Genomic DNA, 23,658 nt, shown 5'->3' with positions numbered 1-23,658 from the left:
TATTTCTACTTATGACTTATCTAGTTATATAATAAAAATCTAAAAATCATAAATTGATGGAAAATTTTTAAATGAACTGGTCTAAGGGTGTGGGAACCCTGTATATACTAAGTGAAAGTTTCGCCTCATTATTGTGTACTGGCAGAAGTAGTGTAGATTTAAGTGAGTTCGATAGCCATGTCGTTGTGCTCATGAGAGAATCTGTACAAAAGCGTTGTAGAGATGTTTACACATCTGTTTTAACCACTTAAACTTCATTAACGAATGGAGGATTTAGAATTTGCTCAGACATAGCTAATGGTATATATATGTGCTGTACAGTGCTTATAAGAGATGAAGAGGTAAATGGCATTGAATGGCTTCAGCTTCTTTAGAGCACTATGACTTTAATGTGCTGAATAATAACCTGTCTATTCTGTGGCATATCAAAATCTGCAGAAAGGCGTTTTTGTGATAGTAGCCATATCAAATGCTGCTTGTGAACAGCATTATGAAGTTTAATATTCAGAAACATTTTTGTGACAATGACACACAATAGGCCTCATGAAACAAGCTGAAGATATCGGAACCATGAAAGTGTTTTGAGCCCAACAAGCACTGAAACAGGGAGTGTACTGTATGTCTCAGGGTTGGTAACAGTGGTCTTGACCCATGTTCTTCTCACTGCTGCTACAGCAACACACACACACCAGCCTTTTCAAGCCATCCTCAAGACATTTTGACTCTGAAATAAAATTTCAATTCATATTTCAGAGACCTAAGAGTACATGAATGCAGGCAGGTAAAACTGTACTTTGTCTGATTATAATGATGCCACAGAGCAGTGATTGGATTTGAAGCTCTTTTCCTCCTTGTGCCCTTTTCTGTCTTTCCAAGAGAGTTCAAAATTATATCGTTTCTTATAATAGAGTACAATGATGTCATTTCCATAACATACTCATGTCACGTGATTGATGAAAAAGCATTTTAGACCAGCGATTCTGAACCAGGAATATTTTTGACTTTACTGTTAAATATATGAAACAGAAAAGAATGATAGATTAAAAAAAAAAATGTGCAAATTAATATAATTATTATTTAAAAAAAATAATAGAAAAATCAGTTTAATGAAGAAAAAAACATATTTTGTAATGTGTGTAAGTTTTACATTTGTGTGTTCTGTTTTTCCATCCATAATTCTGCAACTATGAAGGGGTACACTTTGGAACACTTTTTTAGACTTTTTATAGTGTGGAACCTCTGAAGGCTGAATGTGTTCACTTGTAGTTGTGGAATCTACATATTGATCAGAAAAAGACAAACAAACCATGTTAGCTATGGATCAACAGTAACTGAGTGACAGAAATACTCAAAATAGCACCTCTAGAATACAGAGCAACGGCAGACTTTACGTGTTATGGTAGGTCTGTTACAGATCTAATATCATAAATTACAATCAGTTTGTTAAAGGGATACTCCACCCTAAAATGAAAATTTTGTCATGTCGTTCCAAACCTGTAAAAGCTCTGTTCGTCGTCAGAATACAATTAAAGATATTTTGGATGAAAACCTGGAGGCTTGAGACTGTCCCATAGACTGGCAAGTAAAAAAAGTGTCAAGGTCCATAAAAGGTATGAAAGTCGTCATCAGAATAGTCCATCTGCCATCAGACGTGCAATCTGTGTTAAATGAAGTGACGGGAACAATTTTTGTAAGTGAAGAAAACAAAAATAACTTTATTCAGTTATTCCTTTGTCAACGGTCTCCTCCGTGTGACTCCTTATCACTGTACAGTGTATGCTCTTCTGTGTCCTCTGTGACACAAGGATGGATGCTGCGCTGTTTTCTTTCAAATCAAAGCTAAATACACGTAGAAACAGCGCATCCTTGTGGTGCGGAGGACACAAAAGAGCACACACAGCATGTTGATATGAAGTGACCCTTTAAGGCTAATTTAAGATGAGATTTTGTACGGAAATAATCATGAAGCAGCCAATATTTTTACATGAGGTCACATATGAAAGCTTTCTTAGCACTGAGCAGATCAGCACAAGTCTGATTATTGTGGTCGAAAGGCTTTCACACATAACAGACGGTATGTGGATGAAAGACTCCTGTGTATAAAGTCATGGTTTTATTACATTCATGCGTTTGCTGTAGGACACCATTTTTGCTGCTGTTGCTGCTTCTTACCAAGAGCTTAGAGCACTTCCATCATCTTTCCAGATGTAAAATGAGCTATATAAAGAAAAGAGCAAATAAGGTGTATTATCTTTAGAAGCTAAGCATTTTGCAAGATTTTTCATCAAAATGTAAAAAAAAGAAAAAGAAGAATCCACTGCTTCCAGTGCCAGGCACATGTTTCTTTAACAGAGCCATTAGAGTTTTATTAAAAAGATCACATAATATTCATGCACAGATTATGCTGTTTATGTATATTTGTAAGTCCAGCTCTAACCTCTTGACCTCTGTCAGGTTTTGTCTTGTTTATTCTTTTTTTTATGTATTCCTCATTCTTTAACTTCTTCCCTTCTATTGTCCTCTATAAAGCAGTGGAATACAAGCTATCCAATTCATTTTTACATTAAGTCTTGAATGCAGAATGAAATGCTACTGTATAGAAATATTAAATTGAACAGGAACATGTAACCCACAGTCTGTTCTAGATGAATGTTAATGTGAAATGAGAAGCGAGCAGATTGTGTAAATGGTGTTGAGGGCTGGTTATTCAGCACTAGCTTGTGTCATGTGTGTTTGTATAATGACGTATTGTGTTTCAATAATGCAGCTAATAAGAGCGTTACCTCACTGACATACATAAGACGGAATGTTTGAAGAAACATCACTTATTGGCACCTGGAGGTCCATTTGTTTCATTTGAAGAATTTTCTTTTTTTTTTTTATTGAATGCATTTTTTATATAAATGCATTGATTCACTGTGAATCTTTTCCAAATGCACCACATATTTAAAAGTTCTGTTTGAACAAATCTGAAATATTTTAGGCCCTTTATCTTGTGGATAAACGTTAAGATCTCCAATGAAATAGAATACCTTTTAAAGGTATGGGGTCAGTAAGATTTTATTCAAGGGTATGTTGATTAAAAGTGAAAGTAAAGTAAGATTTCCAAAGGATACACACACACACACACACACACACACACAATAACAGATACTTTAGGTACTAACATGATAAGCACTAAGGCAACATCAAATGTATCTTTAAGGTACTGATATATAATAATGCTAATTTAAAGGTACAATAAAAAATCTACCTTTTAGCTTTTGCCTGTGTATTTTTTTTTCTGAGAGTATAGTAATATTTCATAATATTACTGCATTTACTGCAATTTTGGGCAAATAAATGCAGACTTTGTGAACATGATAAACTTCAAAAACATCCCAGACTTTTAACAGTAGAGTAAACCGCATCTGCTGAAGGTTCTTCCAGAAGTCCTGCTAACTAAGACTCTATAAATCCTAACTTTAAGGTTACAAATGTAAATGCTAAGCATTTGCCAAAGTTATTCCCATGAAAATGCCCAAAGTTAAAGATGAATTAGTTTCATGGAATCAGACAAAACCTTCTAATGGTATCCTCTTGCAAACAGGTCATTTCAGCTTTGTGGTCAAGTGTTCATTTTGAGATTTCTTAATACTTTAGCACTGGTTTTGTTTGTGTCAGTCCTCATTGTAAATGACCATGACTGTGTAGAATTAACACAAATCCCAAATATCATTGTAATAAAAGCCTGAAGGACTCTTTCTATAATCAACTCCAGATTGGTTCATATCAAGTTTTTGTCATTTGGCAAAATTAACTTCAACAGATATACTTGCTTTTAAATGCATCTGTAAATTCAATTACACTTATCTTTTTCAGAAAGCTCTTGTCATGGGATTTAGTGTTTTGGGATAAATATAAAGCACAGAATATTTCAGATAAAGTTGTAACTAAAGTATTTTACAAGACACTTGAACTATTTTCTCAGCCTCTTAAAATTATTGCCCACGTTTGCATTGAGTGGACATGTGAAATGCAATTAAAATTCTAGGGCATGTTAAACAAATATGGTTATATTGATTTAGCTCTTTATTTTACACAAAATGTAACATATGACAGTCAAGACCAAACCCTAACTCTCGTTAGGCCTAATTTGTACACTCTTAGAAAAGCCTGCTGAACAATGTCCTTCACGTCACTCTTTAGCTCACAGTTCACATTCAGTCTGTCGGTTTATATGGTTACTTTTGTTTATTTCTACAGAACATTAACAATATTTGACCTCATACAGTTTAAGCAGAGATGAAGATTAACTGCCTTAGTGCTATGTTAGCTAGAATGCTAATCTCTGACAACATGAGCCAGCTTTGTGCAATACAGCAAGCAGTTTACAGCTGATGAAAAGATAGAGAGAGATAGATAGATAGAAGATAGATAGATAGAAAGATAGATAGATAGATAGATAGATAGATAGATAGATAGATAGATAGATAGATAGATAGATAGATAGATAGATAGATTACGGTAACAGGCTAACATCAAATGACACCAGGTTGCAGACATGTTTACTGAAGTTTGTACTAAAGAGAGAAGATACTGACCTGACTGACTATAAGTGCAAATGTAACTATGAAATATTGCTTGATGTTTTGCACGACATAATATTTTGACCAGAAACAACAACGACGGCTAAGTGTGATGCATCCAGTTTACAGTATATATTGAGCATATAGATGTTATAGCTATTTCAAAAGCTTTTACAGAGCCTTATGAACGGAGACATGGGATTAAAAAAATAATAATTTATAATATTTTTTTCTTCCAAGACAGAAAAAAAAATGGTGCCGTCTATCAATATTCTGTATTATTGGTCATATAGTGCAAAAGTGGAATTGTAAATCTGAGAACACCTTTTGGTTTCTTTAGGTCATCATAAACATTATCACAAAGATGTAAACAAAAACGCTTGTTCGGACAATTCATTTAAACCACAGGTTAAGGTAGTGACATCACTGTCTGGTGGCATCATCAAATCAATCTGTGATGTCAGTGAAGTGCAAAGCATTGTGGGTAGGCAAAAAATTTATCAGGTAAATGTGGACTCAAAAAAAACATGTTTACACAATGTCGATTTCCCTCTCAATACCCACATACTTCAATGCATCAGCTTGACTGTACCTAAAAAGCAGGAAAAATCTTACTAGATCACAAAATGAAATGAAACTGCATATATGTGTGTGTATTTGTGATGTAACAGTATTAATGAAACAAACTAAACACACCTGTAGTCAAAAAAGAGCTCTTCTCCTCGCTGTATGGCTCGCTTAGCAAAGATTCCAATGCGGTGATCACCATTAACCATGACAACTGTAATAATAACCAACACCAAACCGACGTGCTTAATAGCTTCAACTCAAAGTCTGTACTTTGATATTTATGTGATGAAATAAAGTACCTTTTGCATAACAATTGGGGTTGACAGAGTGGTTGGCAAATCGTATTTTATTCCCCTTTCGAGTGGCATCCACTACAAAGTCTGGAATGAAATAAAACATTATTTTTAAAAACACCAAACTGACAACTAAAAGACAACAATAATATAACAACATGAGTGATGCCAATACCATTGTTCAAGTTGAACAGAAAACTGGACATGTACTTGTCATAGATTCTGCCCCTCCTGTCTGCTTCATCCTGGGAAATAAGCTAACACACACACACACACAATGCATCAATCAGTTCTCTAAGAATACAACTTTCAGAAACATTACATCTAATGCTCTTCATTAGGGGTGTGTGTGAGTTCCGCGCACCTCTCCACAGTACTCAGAGATGAACTCATTCTTCTGGACTGGCTCTTTGATAAATGTACCCCACCCTGCAACATCAGATGGGGCCAGGAGCAGATGCTGGCAAACAGGTTAAACAACATTTATATCACCAAAGCATCTTCTGTATCTATTATTTCCCTTTGATTATCAGCATGTTGGCATACAATATTGGATAAATACGAGACAGATAGATACAGAATGATATACAGATAGATAGATAGATTTATCTTTTACAGTGGCACATGAACTCCATACCTTCTTGAGTCCTCTCTGAATGCTGCAGTTCTTACAGGAGACCTGTTTGCTGTCCCAGTGGTCTGCGGCCCCACAGGTCATGCAGAGGTCAGGGTCACACTCCCGCACCGCCAGGTAACACGGACACTGCTTGGTGTTACACTGAGTCTTGCAGCGACAGCCAGGAAACCGATTCTGACCTAGCACGAAAACCCAGAGAAGAACTTAAAGCAACCTGTGAATATTTGAGGTTTTCTTATGAATAAAGTAAATGGATATTCAAAGTCACATAAAAGTCAAAATGGTACAATGATTTGTTAAAGTGTGTAATTTCTTCACTGCACCACTAGTTATCCTGTTTTGTTGGTGCCCCCTAGTGGTGTAAAGATATGGAAACAGGAGCATTGGACAGAAATATGTAATTCCAGTATAGGCATTATATATCTACACAATAAAATATTTTGTAGTGTAAGATAAGATAAAGGGAGAGTGAAAGCATAACTTCATAGTACATACAGTAAGAACTCTTTTCTTCAAAGCTTTTCTTCAAATTATCATTAAACGTAAAAAAAAGAAGGTTTATTTTACTTATTAATTTTTAAATGTTCTTAAAAAGTGGTTGCTTTCCCCCCATTTATTTTAAAACAGTGTAATACTGTATACTTGAATTTGAATGTAGTTCATGTGTTTGTATTTGTGTTGAACTCACACTCCCGATCGCACTGGCAGAACTTCTCACAAAAGTTTTGTGTCATCACACACGAGCAGGAGCTATCACACGGGTGCTCAGGGTGGTCACACGGCTGATAATTGTACACTTGATTGGATGAGTTGTCTGTAAGACAAATAGTAAGGGAAATAAAATCTATTCATTCTGAACAAAGACTTTCCAGTATGGTTCAAGCCATTTGTGATTACTACATAAATATTATTTTGTAGAACTTTTTAGAAACTGCACTTATAAAGAGCAATTATGTTAACATTTTACACTAAGGTTTGATCAACATGTATTATGAACAAACACCAATTACCTATTATCAACATATAGTGTAGATTAATAAATTAGTCCTAATGCATAAACTGTTAAAAATGAACCTTATTGTAAAGTGTTACTGCAATTTAAAAATGTAATAATTATATTTAATAGAAATCAAATATTTTAGAACTGAATTATACTGATCATAATTACTTTGACGATAAATAGGGTATTAGGCTATTTTTTTTTTTCAAATTCTGACAGCATTTTAAATACTTCAAAATAATTTAAATATTACATTAAGAGCTGAAAAATTTAGATTATATTCTTGTCATTCTATACTGTTCAATATTTGTTTACAAAGTCTTAAAAAATATGTTTCTGTTCAAAGTGAATAAATGATTTCTAAAGGTACGTAATAAGCACATAAGCAAACCAGGGGGACCTATTATGCAAAAGTCACCTTCACATGTTGTTTGGACATAAATGTGTGTTGGCAGTGTGTGTACACAACCACCCTTATAATGATAAAAATCCACCCACTCCTTTTTTTAATCCCCATAAATAATAAGCAGTGTCTCCCAACGACCTGTTATCAGCATTGCTGCTAATGTGATGACACATTAGCCACAGGCCTCGCCCACAAAAGTTGACAGACACTTGACGTTTTAACATAGAACCGCTCTGAGCGAGTTCACAGCAAGTTGTTTATTAAGTGTTTATTTGCAAAAGCTAGTTTTGCTGGAGCTTGAGCTCTTGAAGCTCCGCCCTCTTCCCTGGAGCACCAACTCATTTGCATTTAAAGGGAAAGACACGAAAATGGCGCATTTTGGCTCATACCCTAAAAGTGGCAATTTTAAGAATTTTAAGGTATTTTGAGTTAAAACTTCACATACACACTCTGGGGACATCAAAGACTTATTGTACATGGGCATGATAGGTCCCCTTTAAACTGATCATTAATTTAACAACTGCAATTATTTGTCTGACTACTAATACCCAGCCAGAATAATCTCCCTAACTATAAACATAATGGATTTTCCTTCTGTTTGCCCATTCCCGAACCTGGACCTTATCCCAAGTCTGATAATGAAATTGAGAGTCTTACCTTTCTTCAGCTGTATCTTTGCCCATAATCTATAAAACAAACAGAAACATAATTGAGCTCTAATGTTAGTATTTTGCTGCCTGTGTAACATCCAGCTTATTAGAGCCTGAATCTAACTGCCAGTTAAGGATGTGTTAACATCTTGCCTGTGCTTTCGTTTTTTCTTCTGAGGTGAGATTCCACCATCCTCCAGCGGAACGCGGTGAATCAGCACCTCTTTCACTGCAAACTCGTACACCTGAAACAAATACATACATAAGCACATGAAGCAAAGCAGTGCAACATGTTACACTCTCACACACACTGCATCACAATTCCATGAACACTTAATTGGCTTGAGTCAGAACTTTGTAACCCGACCAATATGTAACCGCTCATTATCATGTTGATCTTTGCCATATGAGCTCTCACACACACAAACACACGATCAAAACAACACTCCTCTAGAAAAAGATTTGGACCATTTCCTAAATAAAAGAAAACACATGATTTGAGGTAATCACATTTCCAGTTATACAAACCACAGTCTTTCTGGGAAAAAACCCACAGGCACATATGCACACAGTTGTACATATGAATACACACATTTTGTTGCCTCTGCTTTTGAGTAAATACTGTAGAACTTTCTTCACATTTTAATTCACTTTAGATCTGCATTAATAATCTCCTTTACCAACCAGTTACCAAAAATACAAATAAGCAAAAGATGAGCCTATACAAGTTGTTCATTGTCATTTGCGTGCGTACCTCCCTACATGTTTTGGTACCAATGAGCCGTGCAATAGAGCAGAAGTTGTTGTAATATGTGCCGTGCAGGACTCTGAACAGAGACTCCTCTCCTCCGCTCCACCGAGAAGGCGAATCAGACGCCTCCGCTCCTTCATCCCCTGGTCTCATTTTGGCGGGACTGGGACACCGAGAGTTACCCTCTGACACACAAACATGAACACAGCTAAATGTGCTAAAATCCTAAAAGTTTAGGATCAGTTTTTTAAGAAATTAATACTTTTATTCAGCAAGGATGCATTTAGTAAAGACATTATCGTGTTCAGCTGATGACCATGTGGTGCACATGTAATGGTACTGATACATTGTGTTTGAGTTTGCAATGAGGTCAGAAGGCATTCAGAGTTATTGTTGGTACATGCTATGTGGTTACAAGCAGTGTTGGGGAAAGTTACATTTAAAAGTAATGCATTACAGACTGAAGAGAAAGTAAATTCAAATCTGTACAACAGAACACAAAAGAAGAAAGTTCAAAAATAAAACTTCAGCAATAAGAAAAGAAGCCCAAATCTTTATCTAGAGTAATTTATGCTTATTAGTATGGTTGAATTGGATCAGTGAAGGTCAGCAGCAAAGACATTGGTTAATAAAATGGGATTAAATACATAAAGGATATTTGTGTTATTTAACATTTAATTATTGCAGGTGTGCGTCACATTCTTAGTTGCATTTTGCTGCTTTTATTCTTTTTGAGGAATACTGATTCTGTTTTGTTTTTTCATTAATTAATTCTTGTTCACATTTATTCTAAAACTACAGTGATATCTTACTCCTGATTTCTATTATGGGGACAGAAGAGCTGTCAAATAAATAAATGGGAAAAAAGTAACTGTATTGTTTTCCCTGTTTTATCATCCGACAGGTGGAAATAATTATTATTATCTTAGCAAGCACCACTAAAAATGTTCCTGTGTTTCTACAAACATCTTCAGTGAATTCAGACAAACAACTCACCATGGGACAAGAGTTACTTTTTGCAAGGGAACGTTTGGCTGTGTGTGTCATCGGTGATATTTTGGTCTGGATAAACTGTTAACTCTTTATTTGCTGCACATTAAGGTGTGGTGTACCTGAAGAGCTGGTGGTCTCATGGTCACTGTCTCCTTCTTTCCCCTCTTCGCCGGAGCCTGAGGGGGTGGGGCCACATGAACTTGAGGGGCGGGGCTGTCGCCGTCGAGGCCTTTGAGACCTCTGCATGTTTTGATCAGCAAACTCTTTTGCCCCTTTCTGTGAACAAAGAATGAATCAAGAGAAATATAAATACTCAATTCTAAATTAATGTAATTATACACTTGCACTAAAGTAGAAATAGTAACACTTTAGTATAGGGACCAATTCCCATTATTAACTAGTTGCTTATTAGCATGCCTGTTATTAACATATTGGCTGTTTATTAATACTTATAAAACTTTTATTCTACATGCCTAATCATACCCAATACCTAAACTTAACAACTACCATACTAACTATCAATAAGCAGCAAATTAGGAGTTTAGCGAGGAAAAAATCATTGTTAATGGTTTGTTAATTATGGAAGCATATGGGTAGCATTATTCAATTTGGGATGTAATATGCAAAATGACAATGCAATATGTAAAATGGCAATGCATTTCTGTATTTACATTTACATTTTCCAATACATCTGTGCAACGTTTGGTGCAAAATGAAAATGAAAATTAAATTACATAATTTTCATTTGCCATTTACTACACCAGTTTTAATATGTAAAATGAATATTAATTTTAACGCTTTATAAGTTGCAAAATTTAAATGAAAATGTATTACAGAAATGATTAGATATGTCTAACATGTTAAAGCAAAAACTGTGGCAAAATGATCATTTAAATGCTATTTTTCTTAATTGCATTAACACTCACAGTCAAGACACTTACGATTGCATTTTCATTCGGTGTCCCGCAATGAATGTAGCAAAACTCAATGTGCACATTGAAAATGCATTCCGAGCCGATCACGTGTCCCCGCCCTCGCGCCACGTCAATCATTGTGTGAACAAGGCGGGGCTTACAGAAGGTCAGAGACTCAAGTCTCAAGAAGAGGAGGATTCAATTCAGTGAGACAACATGGACAAGACAGTTGGTCCGTGTATGTTTTGATCATTTCGGTTTATGGCTTCAATATTTCATTCGGACTTGTGGGCGGAGCTGAAACGCTGCTTTCATCTGATTGGTCGAATCGGATCGGTTTTCATCTGACAGCCTTCAGCTGAAATGTCTGAAACTACACTCACTGTTAATTAGCATAATATTTGAATCAGATGTAGCTGGGCACATAATTCGTGCTGCTGAGACCTGCAAATTATTTCTAGGTTGTAGTATTGTATGAATATTGTCCCACTCATAAAAACAGTGCAAATAGTTCTGTCCCTTTGGATAACAGTAAAATGGAAATAAATATAGTTAAATTTATGAAATAAAATTAAATAGGATTTTTTGTGAAGGTAAGTCTGGCCAGTTATACAAGCAACACGAGTCGGACGAGTCTAAAGATATGAGCTGAATTAGGTGAAACATTAAAGTTCTAGTCTGTGTCAATTACTCTCATAATAAATAATAATAATAATGTTAACTGTATTTTTCGGTATAAGTTGCATCAGTCCAAAAATACGTCATGACGAGGAAAAAAAACATATATAAGTCGCACTGGACTATATGTCACATTTATTCAAGACCAAGAGAAAACATTACCGTCTACAGCCGCGAGAGGGCGCTCTGGGGTAGGCTACAGGAGCACTGAGCAGCATAGAGCTAATTTTACGGTTTTTTATTTAGAAATGTAACTATATTCATTTTTACAATTATTTATTAATGTCACACACACACATACCTAGTGCCTTATGACTTAAAAGATGAGAGTGGTAAATGTTACAGACATGGAACTCTATTATTGATTTTAATTTCCACTTCACTGTTATCCAAAGGGACAGAACTATTTGCACTGTATTTATCAGTGGGACAATATTCATACAATACTACAACCTAGAAATAATTTGCAGGTCTCAGCAGCACGAATTTGCCCAGCTACATCTGATTCAAATATTATGCTAATTAACAGTGAGCGTAGTTTCAGACATTTCAGTGTTTCACTCGCACTGACTCTTATTCTGCCTGAAAGAATGACAAGACCGAGCTGAAGGCATAGACAGTAAAAGAAATGGACACAGCGACCCCATTGGAACTCAATTGAGACAAATGAAGCCCAGTTTTAGCGTTTTTTAGCACTTCCGTTTCTGACGCGCAGACTCAAACTAAGCTTGATGACGTCAGCAACCTGTCTGACAGATGTAAATCTTCTAGTAGCTGTGTGTGCAAACTGCCATCGTTAATCTTGCAGAGACGGCGAGCTTGAGCGGGGAGTTCTTTGTCGTGAGTGAGCAGGAGTAAGTATTCTGATTAATGATTTTGTATAGTATTTTAAAATGTAACGCCAGTACGCCATATTAAGTTAATTGCCTGCGAGCTTCTCCTCCTGTCTGTACGGTAATGCGACAGAGAGACGAGTGGTTATGATGCAATCGTTAGCCTATTTTTTACAAAAACTGTTTATACAGGGCCATAATGTAACATAGAAGGTAATGGAGCCCTTTATACATTGTCGTGTATCTTTAGAAATAAATAATGGACAAACAGAGTCTTTAAACGCCTCAGATGTAAAGTTATTCGCTGTCAAAGTGACGCCAAAATGAATGGGAGTCAATGGGAATGCTAACGCAATTGAAGTTCTGCTAAAAGATGGCAGCCCCCACCCGACTTCAACTTCCGGTCGAGTTCCTTGCCCCCTGGCTGAAGGCTGTCAGATGAAAACCGATCCGATTCGACCAATCAGATGAAAGCAGCGTTTCAGCTCCGCCCACAAATCAGAATGAAATATTGAAGCCATAAACCGAAATGATCAAAACATACACGGACCAACTGTCTTGTCCATGTTGTCTCACTGAATTGAATCCTCCTCTTCTTGAGTTCTTGAGTCTCTGACCTTCTGTAAGCCCCGCCTTGTTCACACAATGATTGACGTGGCGCGAGGGCGGGGACACGTGATCGGCTCGGAATGCATTTTCAATGTGCACATTGAGTTTTGCTACATTCATTGCGGGACACCGAATGAAAATGCAATCGTAAGTGTCTTGACTGTGAGTGTTAATGCAATTAAGAAAAATAGCATTTAAATGATCATTTTGCCACAGTTTTTGCTTTAACATGTTAGACATATCTAATCATTTCTGTAATACATTTTCATTTTAATTTTGCAACTTATAAAGTGTTAAAATTAATATTCATTTTACATTTTAAAACTGGTGTAGTAAATGGCAAATGAAAATTATGTAATTTAATTTTCATTTTCATTTTGCACCAAACGTTGCACAAATGTATTGGAAAATGTAAATGTAAATACAGAAATGCATTGCCATTTTACATATTGCATTGTCATTTTGCATATTACATCCCAAATTGAATAATGCTACCCATATGCTTCCATAGTTAATAGCAAGTATTGGACGTTAAAATAAAGTGCGACCATAGAAACATTTATGAAGTTGTTATGTACTTAAATAGCTGTACCTGCAGCAGAAAGCAGTCCAGTCCACAGGGCTCCGTCTCCATTCGGATCTCTTTATTCTTCCTCTTATATACATTAGGAGATGCATGGAAAGCTGAGCACAAACAACATTTACTTTTTATTTACATCCATTCTGGATGATTCAATAACAAGTGATCCCTGTTCAGAGCTAAACATAGCATAATTATAAATACACTAAATATAACATTATACACAGCTGACCACCTGCCAGTAGATAATTTCAGACTAACTTTACTGCCATGTTTAAAACAGGGCTTGATCTACTGATGAAGATTGTACAATATGATATCATTACTGAAAAGTATTGCAGAATTCAGGAGCATGCACTTCATGAAAGATAGCAGAATCACTCTCTTCATTTACATAAACACAAAAAGGCAGAAGACTAGAGAAGGACATTATAATATCTTACGGTGCAAGAAGCAGTCGTATTTAAAGCAGCGGCGACAGAAAAGTGTGTGAAATGAGTGTAGACTTTGCTCTCTCTGAACAGATTTGGCAAAGGGGCCGTCCATGTTGGGCGTGCAGAGAGGAGGTAACTTCACAGGGCTGGGTGGCTCCAGGAGATCCTTATACCTGCAAGAGAAAGAGAAAAGTACAGCTATTATATTATTTGTAATAGCAAAACAAACTGAATTGAAGCTACAGTAAAAAGTTTGGGGCTGAAACAAGTCTCTTATGCTCACCAAGGCTGCATTTATTTAGTCAAAAATACAGTAAAGACTGTAATATTGTGAAATATTACTACAATTTCAAATAACTGTTTTCTAATTTAATATATCTGTAAAATGTAATTTATTTCTGTAATGACAACATTGAATTTTCAGCAGTCTTCAGTGTCAGATGTTTCTTCAGAAAACATTCTACTATGCTGATTTGCTTCTCAAGAAACATTTCTCATTATTATCAATGTTTAAAAAAAACTATTTAACTTCTTGAGGAAAGAAACCGAAAGAAACAGGATTTATTTAGCATAGAAATCTTTTTTAACATTCTCTGTTTACTATCACTCTTGATCAATTTAATGAGTCCTTGCTGGATAAAATGATCAATATCTTTCAAAAAAATCTGACCCCAAATGGTTACATTTTGTCATTATTTATTCATCCTCATGGTGTTCCAAACCCATATTAACAGCTTTTAAGTATTATTTCTGCACAATTTTTGGTCGAAGGGTTAGGGAAAAGAAAAGTTACTAAGTTTGGTCTTAGTAAAATGATGACATAATGTTCTGTTTTGGATGAACCTACTCTTAAAAGTGCTGAATTTGTTTTACACACATAACAGGCCATTAAATATGAATCTCAAAGATTTCCCCCAGCCAGCGGAAAGAAATAAAATGAGCACAGCTGGTGGAATGAACAATAATGACATAAAACCGTAAACAGTTGGATGGTAACGCAGACTGTGACGGGTTTTTGTTTCCACTGCTGCTGCGGGGGCTGCACAGCCAGCTGACAGAAGAGCCCGAGGAGCTTCCCATGATCCTTCATTTACCACAGTTTTAAGGTGGCATGACATTTTCTATCCTAGTCATGTGAAGAATGTGCATGCATGCAAGGTTTGCCATTATGGTGAATAAAAGCTTTCGTTTGGGATTGCATCATGTAAAGTGTGCAACTCTGAAATTGATGCAACTGGACTGAACTGGAAATGACTAAAGCAAGCTAATCTGTTTGTCCAAACAATGGAAGACAGGGGAGTGTTCAGAAAAACTGTTTGAAAATAGCTGTTTTTAAAATACACACTTCAAATTTATATATACTTAAGTTTCGCTTTTAAGAATACCAGATATTGACAGATGGTGTTGGATCAGCCTAGACACAATCTAAATGGTGTGCATTTGGGAGAATCTAGTTTGAATCTGGACAATGTCAGTTGATCCTGTTCATTGCAAAAAATTAAGGTTAAAAAAAAAATTAACAGGGTGGCCTACTTGTCCTTCAGCTCCTCCATGGTGCCTTTGTACGGAAACATGGATGCGATAGCTGTGAAAATCTTGTCGTGAGGAATCTTCTTATTGGTGGAGAGCTCTCTTCCTAGCGAGGGAAAAGCAAGACTAAAATCAGAATTTTCCTGAATTTGACTTTTAAAACAAAAGTAGAATAGTGCATGGGCTTGTGTACTGTATATGTGCATGTGTAGGGGTCAGCGTGTACCATAACTCTATACGGTCCTAAAACTAACTGAATGAACAAGCAGGTTCTGGGAATAGAGGTGACACTCAGAGCAAACAACTGCACATAGACACAGAGGCTGATCTGATGGGTAACACATGAGAGCTCTGGTCTATTTATTGTTCAACAACCAGTGACACCATCAAGTTCCTATTAAAAGCCCTAATTCTATGACGCAACATATGGTAATAAACTTTTTATTTAATTAAATATTTAATATATCAATTTAATACAAAAATAAATACATATTAAATAAAATTTAATACATTTTTGGTCAGTAAACATTTCTTTTTTTTAAGTTAATAAAATTGAATAATCTACTTAATGATTTTTGAATGTATAATATATTTTTACATTTAATTTTATTGCGATAATTATTCCAATATTTTGCTTCTGTTCAAACCAACTCACCTTCAGCAGTGCTCCTCCTCTTCCTCTTGAAGAAGCCCACTTTTGACTCTTCTGGTCCTTCAGCTGTAGTTTTCTGCATCCCTTTCTTCTCCTCCTCCTCCTCCCCCTCCTCCTCCTCTTTCTCTGTTCTCTCTGAGGGCTCTTCCTCCTCCTCTTCCTCTGGGTCTGAGTATTGGCTCAGTGCCTCCACCAGCTCTTTAAAGATCTCATCATTTATGAAGCCTCCTTCTGTTATCAGGGTACAAGATACTTACATACACCACACTGCCTGTCTATCATTCACATGCATGTGAACTGCTGATTAGCATGTATACTATGGTTTAAAAGTTTGGGGTCAGTATTTTTTTTTTTTTTTTTTAAGAAATGTATACTTTCAACCAGCAAGGATGCATTAAAGTGACCAAAAATGACATTAAAGACATGTTTCAAATAAATGCTGTTCTTCTGAACCTGCTACAGAATCTTAGAAAAAAATCAAAAATCCTCAGAAATATTACTGTTTTTATGATTTATAATAAGAATAAATGTTTCTTGAGCAGCAAATCAGCATATTAGGCTTAGACTTCTGAAGGATCATGGGACACTGAATACTGGATTAATGATGCTGAAAATTCAGCTTTGAATTAAAATATATTCAAACAAAAAACAGTTACTTCACAATATTATTATTTTATTGTATTGTTCATTAAAAATCCATGCTTTAACATAAGAAACTTACAAAATGATTTAGAAATTTGAAAGGGCTTTCCAGAAGAGCTTCAGCTCAGGTCTAGCGACACCTCTGGTCGTGTGTATAAATACATATTGTGATGCTCACCTCTGTCTCCATGCACCCCGTCATAATTGTCAATCAGCTCTTCCAGGAAAGCTTCATCCTGTTCCAACACCTCATCTCCCATGTAAGGGATATTATGCAGAAATGTCTCATCTTCCACCTCAGAAGAAAAAGGAGGAAAGACATTTATTTGCTATTTTATTGATTAATATAAAGACGTGTTCCATATATATTCAAGGATCAGTGAGGTTCTTCTAATGAGAGATAAATGCACACTGATATTGTAAATGTGTGTTGTGGGTGGGAGTTCTTGTGTATGCCTATATTTGTGCCTGGAATTGAGTGTAGGCGTTTAAAGATGCACATCCTCCTCTACCTGAGAGATGATTTTAAAAAAACACCGCTTACAGCTGTCAGAACATGTGAATGCGTTGCTGCAGGGTGACCTACTTTTTAAAATGACCAGTGACATAAAATGATTCTTTTCTTCTATTTTCATCTCTCTCTCTTTCTCCTTATTTTTCTGCAGACCCAGGCTTCTAATGATAATTATGATTGAGTGAATTGTGTGTGTTATTGTGTGTGTGTGCACTTATTTTTCCACATCCAGTACCATGAAGTTCTGCTGCAAAGGGGACCAGGAGTACATGAATGGTATCCCAGCAACAGTTGTCAAGGGACGCATGGCAACTGCCTGGTTCGGAAAAGATGGAAAGCCAGACTCTACCATGCACAACTGCGATTGGACAAGAAAGGGAAAAAAGGAAAACAGAGGACAAGTCAAAGTGTCACTAAGAACTATTAGAGGACCGTTAAATTGCTTTAGTCCTGCATATATTAATTAGCCAATGTAATTTGAATATATTAATTTTACATTAGTTGTATTTTAATACATGTACTCATACAGTAGATTACTAATATAAATCTAAATAAAAAAAATAATTTTCATGTATCATTAAATAAAAACTGTGAACTGGCTCAAATGATTTGTTACAAAGATTTGAAAATCAGTCACCAAAACTTCTCTAATTAACAGAAATGTGGGCGGGAATAATTACTTATTTTGTAATTTCTTCCATTAATCACTCAAACCTTGTATGGCTTCAAAAGAAACATAATGCACTAACTGAACAGACCATTTTATGATATTTTTGTGCTTTTGTTTCCTTTTTGAAGTTCAAACGCTTCAGTCCCAAAAAAAAAAAAATGAATAGCATTTAATATGTCTCCTCTCCTTTTTTTCACAAAGAAAAAAGTAATACTGGAGCAACATGAGGGTGAGAAATAATGAAAGAATTTAACGCCACACCAAATCAGTGACAAAAACATCATTAGATCAAGAAGAACTGAAATGGGACCAAATGTGTGCAAGGGGAAATTACACTTGTGACCAAAATCATAAGCCACTAATCAAAATATTTGGTTTGGCTTTATCTAAGGAACATCAAGTGTGGTATTGTTTTCCAGTGCTGTTGTATGAAGGATCCAGCTGTGCAGGTATGTTGAGCAGTCTCTGTATTCCACAGAGAGCTAAGCTCTGCGGTGTCCGCTGGCTGCTGTTATTGTGGATATCACAGGATTTTAGATACTGAGATCTGGCTTGGCAAACATACAAATACATTCTTGGCAACAGAGCAATTTAGTGAGGAGGGGGGAAAAACACTTTGCTGCGTTTTACTGGCCTGCTGATAATATTTGCCCTGACTAATTAATTAGAAGTTAACTATACCACAGTCTGTCCGTTAATAACATAATTAGATTGATTTAAACGCTTGTCTGGTAGGATATGATAAAGTAGGTTCTGCAGGAAATGGAAGGCGAACTGTGGCACCTGATCATTAGTCATTACTGGCATTTTGTTAGAATAAATTATGTTTGGAAAATGGCAAGGCAAAGCTGACTATGTATTGACTCGGCTCATAAATCATCTGGGGGACAGTCTTGTGCTGAATTAGCAGGGGCAATTCACAGTAAAGCTATCTAGAAGCAAGATGATTGACACTGGGTAGTGGTAGTCAAGGCCCCCAGCTGTGTCATTCTTGCCTTTTTACTGGGCAGAGAGCCACTGGTTGTGCACAGGGGAATGGACTGGATTCGGAGCTTGGACCATTCCTCATTCAGCAGCTCAGTTCTTCCTTCAATCTTGCGGCGATTTGACTGGAACAGAGCCTGTGAAAACACAGTTTCATAGTTAAAAAGGTTACAAAATTCTAAACGAAATACACTACCAGTCAGATGTTTAGGGTTGGTAAGGTAAAATTTTAATTAATCCAAAGCGACTTACAGTGCATTCATGCTATCAATTTTTACCTATGATGCGCTCCGGGGAAATTGAACCCCCAACCTTCATAAAACAATGCTCTACCGCTTGAGCTACAGGAACACTAGGGTAGGGTTGTTGTTTTTTTTTTTTTTTTTTTTTTTAAGAAGTTTTTTTTAAATGGAAAATACAGTAAAATAGCATTGTGAAATAGTATTAGTGTTTTTTATTTTAAAACATTTAAAAAAATATTTTTGTGATACAAAGCGGAATCCTTCAGAAATCATTCTATAATATGATGATTTGCTGCTCAAGAGATATTTCTTATTATTTTGAGATATATTTTGGAAGCTGATTTTTTTGGGATTCTTTGATGAACAGAAAGTAAAAAAAAACAGCATTCATCTGAAACTGAAATATTTTGTAACATTATTTATGTATTTACTGCCACATTTGAATAATGCATTCTTGATAAATAAAAAAATCTTACCAACCCCAAACTTTAATGGCAGTATATATATATATATATATATATATATATATATATATATATATACATAAATGCTTAGAGGTGAGAGAATCCAGCAATATATAAAAGTTATAGTAAAAGTGTAAAGTAAAGAAGAGTAAAACAGTAGTGTAAAAGACCTTCTACCTTGACCTCCTCAGCTTTGCGGAAGCGTTTCAACTGTCTTAACCTCATGTACTCAGACTTGACTCTCTTCTTCCATTCGAGCAGACTGTGGGGGGGCTTGGCAGTGCAGGACCGGGGACCTGACACCTCCTCCATCATCAGCCTCACCTGGCTACAATGCAAGGGAGACAAATGCACATCCAGCTGAGCTGAGCTCACATTCAGACAACACTGGAACAAACAGTAAGTTTAACAATTTTTTTAATTTTTTTAATTTATATTTATTTATTTATTTATAAAATATGTGTGTGTGTGTGTGTGCATGATGTTTTAATTATTATATCTAATATAATACATTACACATAGTAATTACTATATATAAATATAGTATGGAGCATAAAATCATCTGTATTGATTCTCGTAAATCCATAAATTCATCTTTATGGGGAACATATTCTCTGGGATTTGATAAACAGCACCTTGCATAAGGGTTCCCAACAGATGTGACTCATTCTCGGGAAACATTATCTGTGATGTGATAACCAGCACCTTCCATAAGGTTTCCCATCAGATGTGACTCATTCTCTTTCACATACACACAAGGGACCTATAAATTGCATGACTCGAACTTTATCATTCAATAGTGACTCTATATAGGACTCACTCACTGCCCCCTGCAGTTCACAAAACACAACTATCATTCCGCATCACACACACCATTTAAAGGGCTTTAATTCAGATTAGTGCTTCAGATGAACGAAACACGCCAGAAACCACTTAATGGAAAAGAAACCGACAAGAGGGAACGCGCTAGATGCCAAAGAGCAAAACTGGCCATGCAAACCGCATCCAAGTGACACTGTGTGCTCGGAAAAACAAGCGCTCCTGACCAGCACACATTAGAAGTGGGCGTGTCTCTCTCGCGAGCCCATGTCACCACGGTGCGGATAAGTGCGTAGTACACTTTTCACCATTTCTTAACCCTTCAGTGTTGTTTTCTCGAACTTTCGAGGAACTAAAATGAAATATAAAATGATGTTTGAGGACGAATAGCGTGAGGCTACACGGGCCACGAACGAAAGCGTTTATAATGAAGGACGCGAAGCTTCAAAAACGCCACGCGTTGAAAATACTTGCACGAGATACTATGAAGCAAACGATACACGCCGAGACGATTTAAACGTGTTGTGTGCAACATGCTCAGTCTCTTTTGCACATGCTGGATAACGATACGGAGACAGAGATCGCCGTCGCAGTTTGAAATACCTTAAGAGTCCCTGCTCCTTCCTTTAAATCCTCGCGAATCAGCCTCGGCTCCAAGTGCGCAGCAAAGAAGTCCGCGTGCCCAAAAACGTCCTGTAGTGAAAAACGGTGTTCTGGCTACCGACCCACTGCAGATGTCGGTGCCAGAATGCTTTTGTTGACGAGCGGAGGGGATGTGAGGACTCCTCGGTCGTCCGTAAGCATGTTAAGTTAAGAGCTGCGCACTTGGTTGGCACGGTCAGAGCACAGGGTGACGTCTTTATTATGAACATACTCCAGCTCTCTCTGCTGGACCACAGGCTACGAGTGCGCCCAGGAGGAGAATAATAATGCAACTCATTTTCTGAATAATTAATAGCCTGAATGCAAACATGTACGTGAACTTTGACATTTAGTAAGCTTCGTTGAAAATTTGATTAATCGATTAATAGCAATTATTATTATTATTATTATTATTATTATTATTGAATAGTTCCATAGTAGCGTGCTTTATATTGTGCATGACCTCAGACATTTTTAAGCTTCGCATAAAATTTAAGTAATCGATTAATAACGTTATCCGTCTATTATTTTTCTTATTATTGAATAGTTCCATAGTAGCATGCTCTATATTGTGCATGACCTCAGATGTTTAGTAAGCTTCGTAAAATTTGAGTAATAGATTAATAACGTTATCCGTCTATTCTTCTTCTTATTATTGAATAGTTCCGTGCTTTATAATTTACATTATAAATATATATATATATATATATATATATATATATATATATATATATATATATATATATATATATATAAGTACTGATGACAGAAACAGCTTACAAATAAACCATTTGTAGTTTTAATTACTTTATAGCAAGAATCCTAATCAAATATATTGACGTATTATGTACACGTGGATGTTAATGTATGCAGAAACCGAAGTCTCCGTGCAAAGGGGCCTGGCTTGAGTATCCAATGCTTGTTGTTTTTGCACGGCTCCCTTGAGATCCGCAGCGCTTAGCATGTGCTGTTTTCCTCCGGAGAGCGAGCGAGGGCGGCGTGGGGTCCGCCCGCCGCGCGACGCGGAAGCCACTGCCCTTCTATGTACGTCACACGTGACCCAACGAGAACGCGCTTGAATGGACGCGCTCGAGAGATGGTAACGCAGTTTGAAAAGCACAAGCAGTCAAATGTTTTATACATTTACCTCTCCCTGGCCCCAATTATATCAGTAATAGGCTGCTACTATTAGCTCCAATGACTGCTATTGCGATTACTATTAAAATATATATATAGGCATAGTATAATAATGGTGCAACTACAAATGCAACAATAATAATAATGTTATATTATGTTATATAATTTAAGGATACATCTCACATAGAACGCTTTCGACAGATGTTTTGATATTTATGAATCCACTAGATGGCGACATGTAACCATTTACACCTCAGTCCTATTTTTTTTTACAGTTTTTTTCAACTGCTTTCACACATTTTCCAAAGTTTTCCCCTTTTTTTTTTCAAAGCTTAACACACAAATTCAAGAATTGCACACACGAAATGGCTAAATGCCTCACATATCTTTCAAAATGAAACAGTCAAAATATCACAAACATATTTCAAAAGCAAACATTTGTCTTATGTTGTAAACACCTTTACCATAATGTTATATTTTTGATTATGTCATATACACACTGTTATTCAAAACCTAAAGTTCTTCTTTTAAAAGCTCACATGTACATGACTGAATGTTATTGGGAGAGAGTTGTTGAATATATAAAGTAAAAACAAAAGCTAAATTGAAACCAAGCTTTATTTTTTTTGCTCTTTGTGGTTGTAAATGTAGTATTAGTGGACACAGTTTGAAAAGAAAAAGAATACATCAAAAATATGTATTGTTGTAGCATGTAGTGTAAAACCAAACATAATGTGTGTGCTTGCATGTGGAGATGGTTGGGTGTATCTAGGCTCCATCTCTCCTCCGGGCTGGGTCCAGCCAACATACGTCATCCACGTCACATGCTATATTCTCTCTTGATACCTTACCAAACTGTGACCAATGCAATGCACTGTAGTAAATGAATGTAAGGGTACTACAGTAGAAATATATATAATTATAGTATAGGCCTATTTTTGTTATGGTAAAAAAAAGCCATTATGTGTAGATTAGAACATGTGTACATTACATTAGATTGTTACATACCGGTTCTCATTTCTAAAGGTTCGAATTATACCCGCCACAGTAAATCTACTCAAATAGATTGTCTCATTGTTAAACCATGGTTAATCACATGATCGAGTACTGTAGCCCTAATCTCATTCGAGACCACTCTTCTTGTTCCTTGTTCTCCTCCATTTCTGACTCGTCCTCTTCCTCGCCTTGCTCCCCTTCCAACTACTCTTTGTCGAACTCGTCCTCTGGCTCTCCCTCCAACTCCTCTTACTCTGTCTCCATTGTTTGCATCCATTGTCCAAAACCTATTACTTGACCTTTGGCCTATTTATAGGCCACTAGTAAAGTTATGATCGGTTGTTGTTAAGTAAAGCAACAAGTGTTTGCACATGTGAGGAGTTAGTGTGAGGCACTGATGAATTAGTGTGCCATTTTGATTGTTGTGTTTATAAAAGGAAATCAAGTAAC

At 36.2% G+C, this 23,658-nt stretch overlaps 1 protein-coding gene across 2 annotated transcripts; it reads right to left on the bottom strand.

Moving 5' to 3' along the window:
• Window positions 1-54: 54 nt before the first annotated feature.
• On the bottom strand, window positions 55-21,346 carry LOC113046841 (histone-lysine N-methyltransferase EZH1-like). Of its 2 annotated transcripts, none has more exons than XM_026207902.1 (20): window positions 21,037-21,346; window positions 19,792-19,942; window positions 18,920-19,045; window positions 17,490-17,612; window positions 16,919-17,036; window positions 16,102-16,329; window positions 15,450-15,552; window positions 13,926-14,089; window positions 13,495-13,586; window positions 9,988-10,144; window positions 8,879-9,060; window positions 8,278-8,369; window positions 8,132-8,160; window positions 6,757-6,882; window positions 6,069-6,247; window positions 5,796-5,891; window positions 5,607-5,688; window positions 5,438-5,518; window positions 5,265-5,349; window positions 55-724 (listed from the first exon to the last, which is right to left on the bottom strand). In XM_026207902.1, the coding sequence occupies exons 2-20, from the start codon at window positions 19,927-19,929 to the stop codon at window positions 709-711; spliced, it is 2,217 nt and encodes a 738-aa protein (XP_026063687.1). In that variant the 5' UTR covers window positions 19,930-19,942; window positions 21,037-21,346; the 3' UTR covers window positions 55-708. The 2 variants fall into 2 exon arrangements, with proteins under 2 accessions (XP_026063687.1, XP_026063678.1); XM_026207893.1 differs by lacking the exon at window positions 55-724 and adding an exon at window positions 4,036-5,160.
• Window positions 21,347-23,658: the final 2,312 nt, after the last annotated feature.

Source organism: Carassius auratus, chromosome 3 (genome assembly GCF_003368295.1).
Source record: "Carassius auratus strain Wakin chromosome 3, ASM336829v1, whole genome shotgun sequence".
Lineage (NCBI taxonomy): Eukaryota > Metazoa > Chordata > Actinopteri > Cypriniformes > Cyprinidae > Carassius > Carassius auratus.
The sequence above is the reverse complement of the archived record's forward strand: the minus strand, read 5'-3'. Positions and strand labels throughout refer to the sequence as shown.

Bases quoted from the DNA above. Each gene is read 5' to 3' on its own strand.
- LOC113046841 (XM_026207893.1), bottom strand. From the start codon at position 19,929: ATGATGGAGGAGGTGTCAGGTCCCCGGTCCTGCACTGCCAAGCCCCCC. The intron at 16,330-16,918 runs GTGAGCATCACA...CCCTGATAACAG, and splicing joins CGGGGTGCATGGAGACAGAG to AAGGAGGCTTCATAAATGAT. The intron at 8,370-8,878 runs GTACGCACGCAA...TATTTGTTTCAG, and splicing joins GTACCAAAACATGTAGGGAG to GTGTACGAGTTTGCAGTGAA.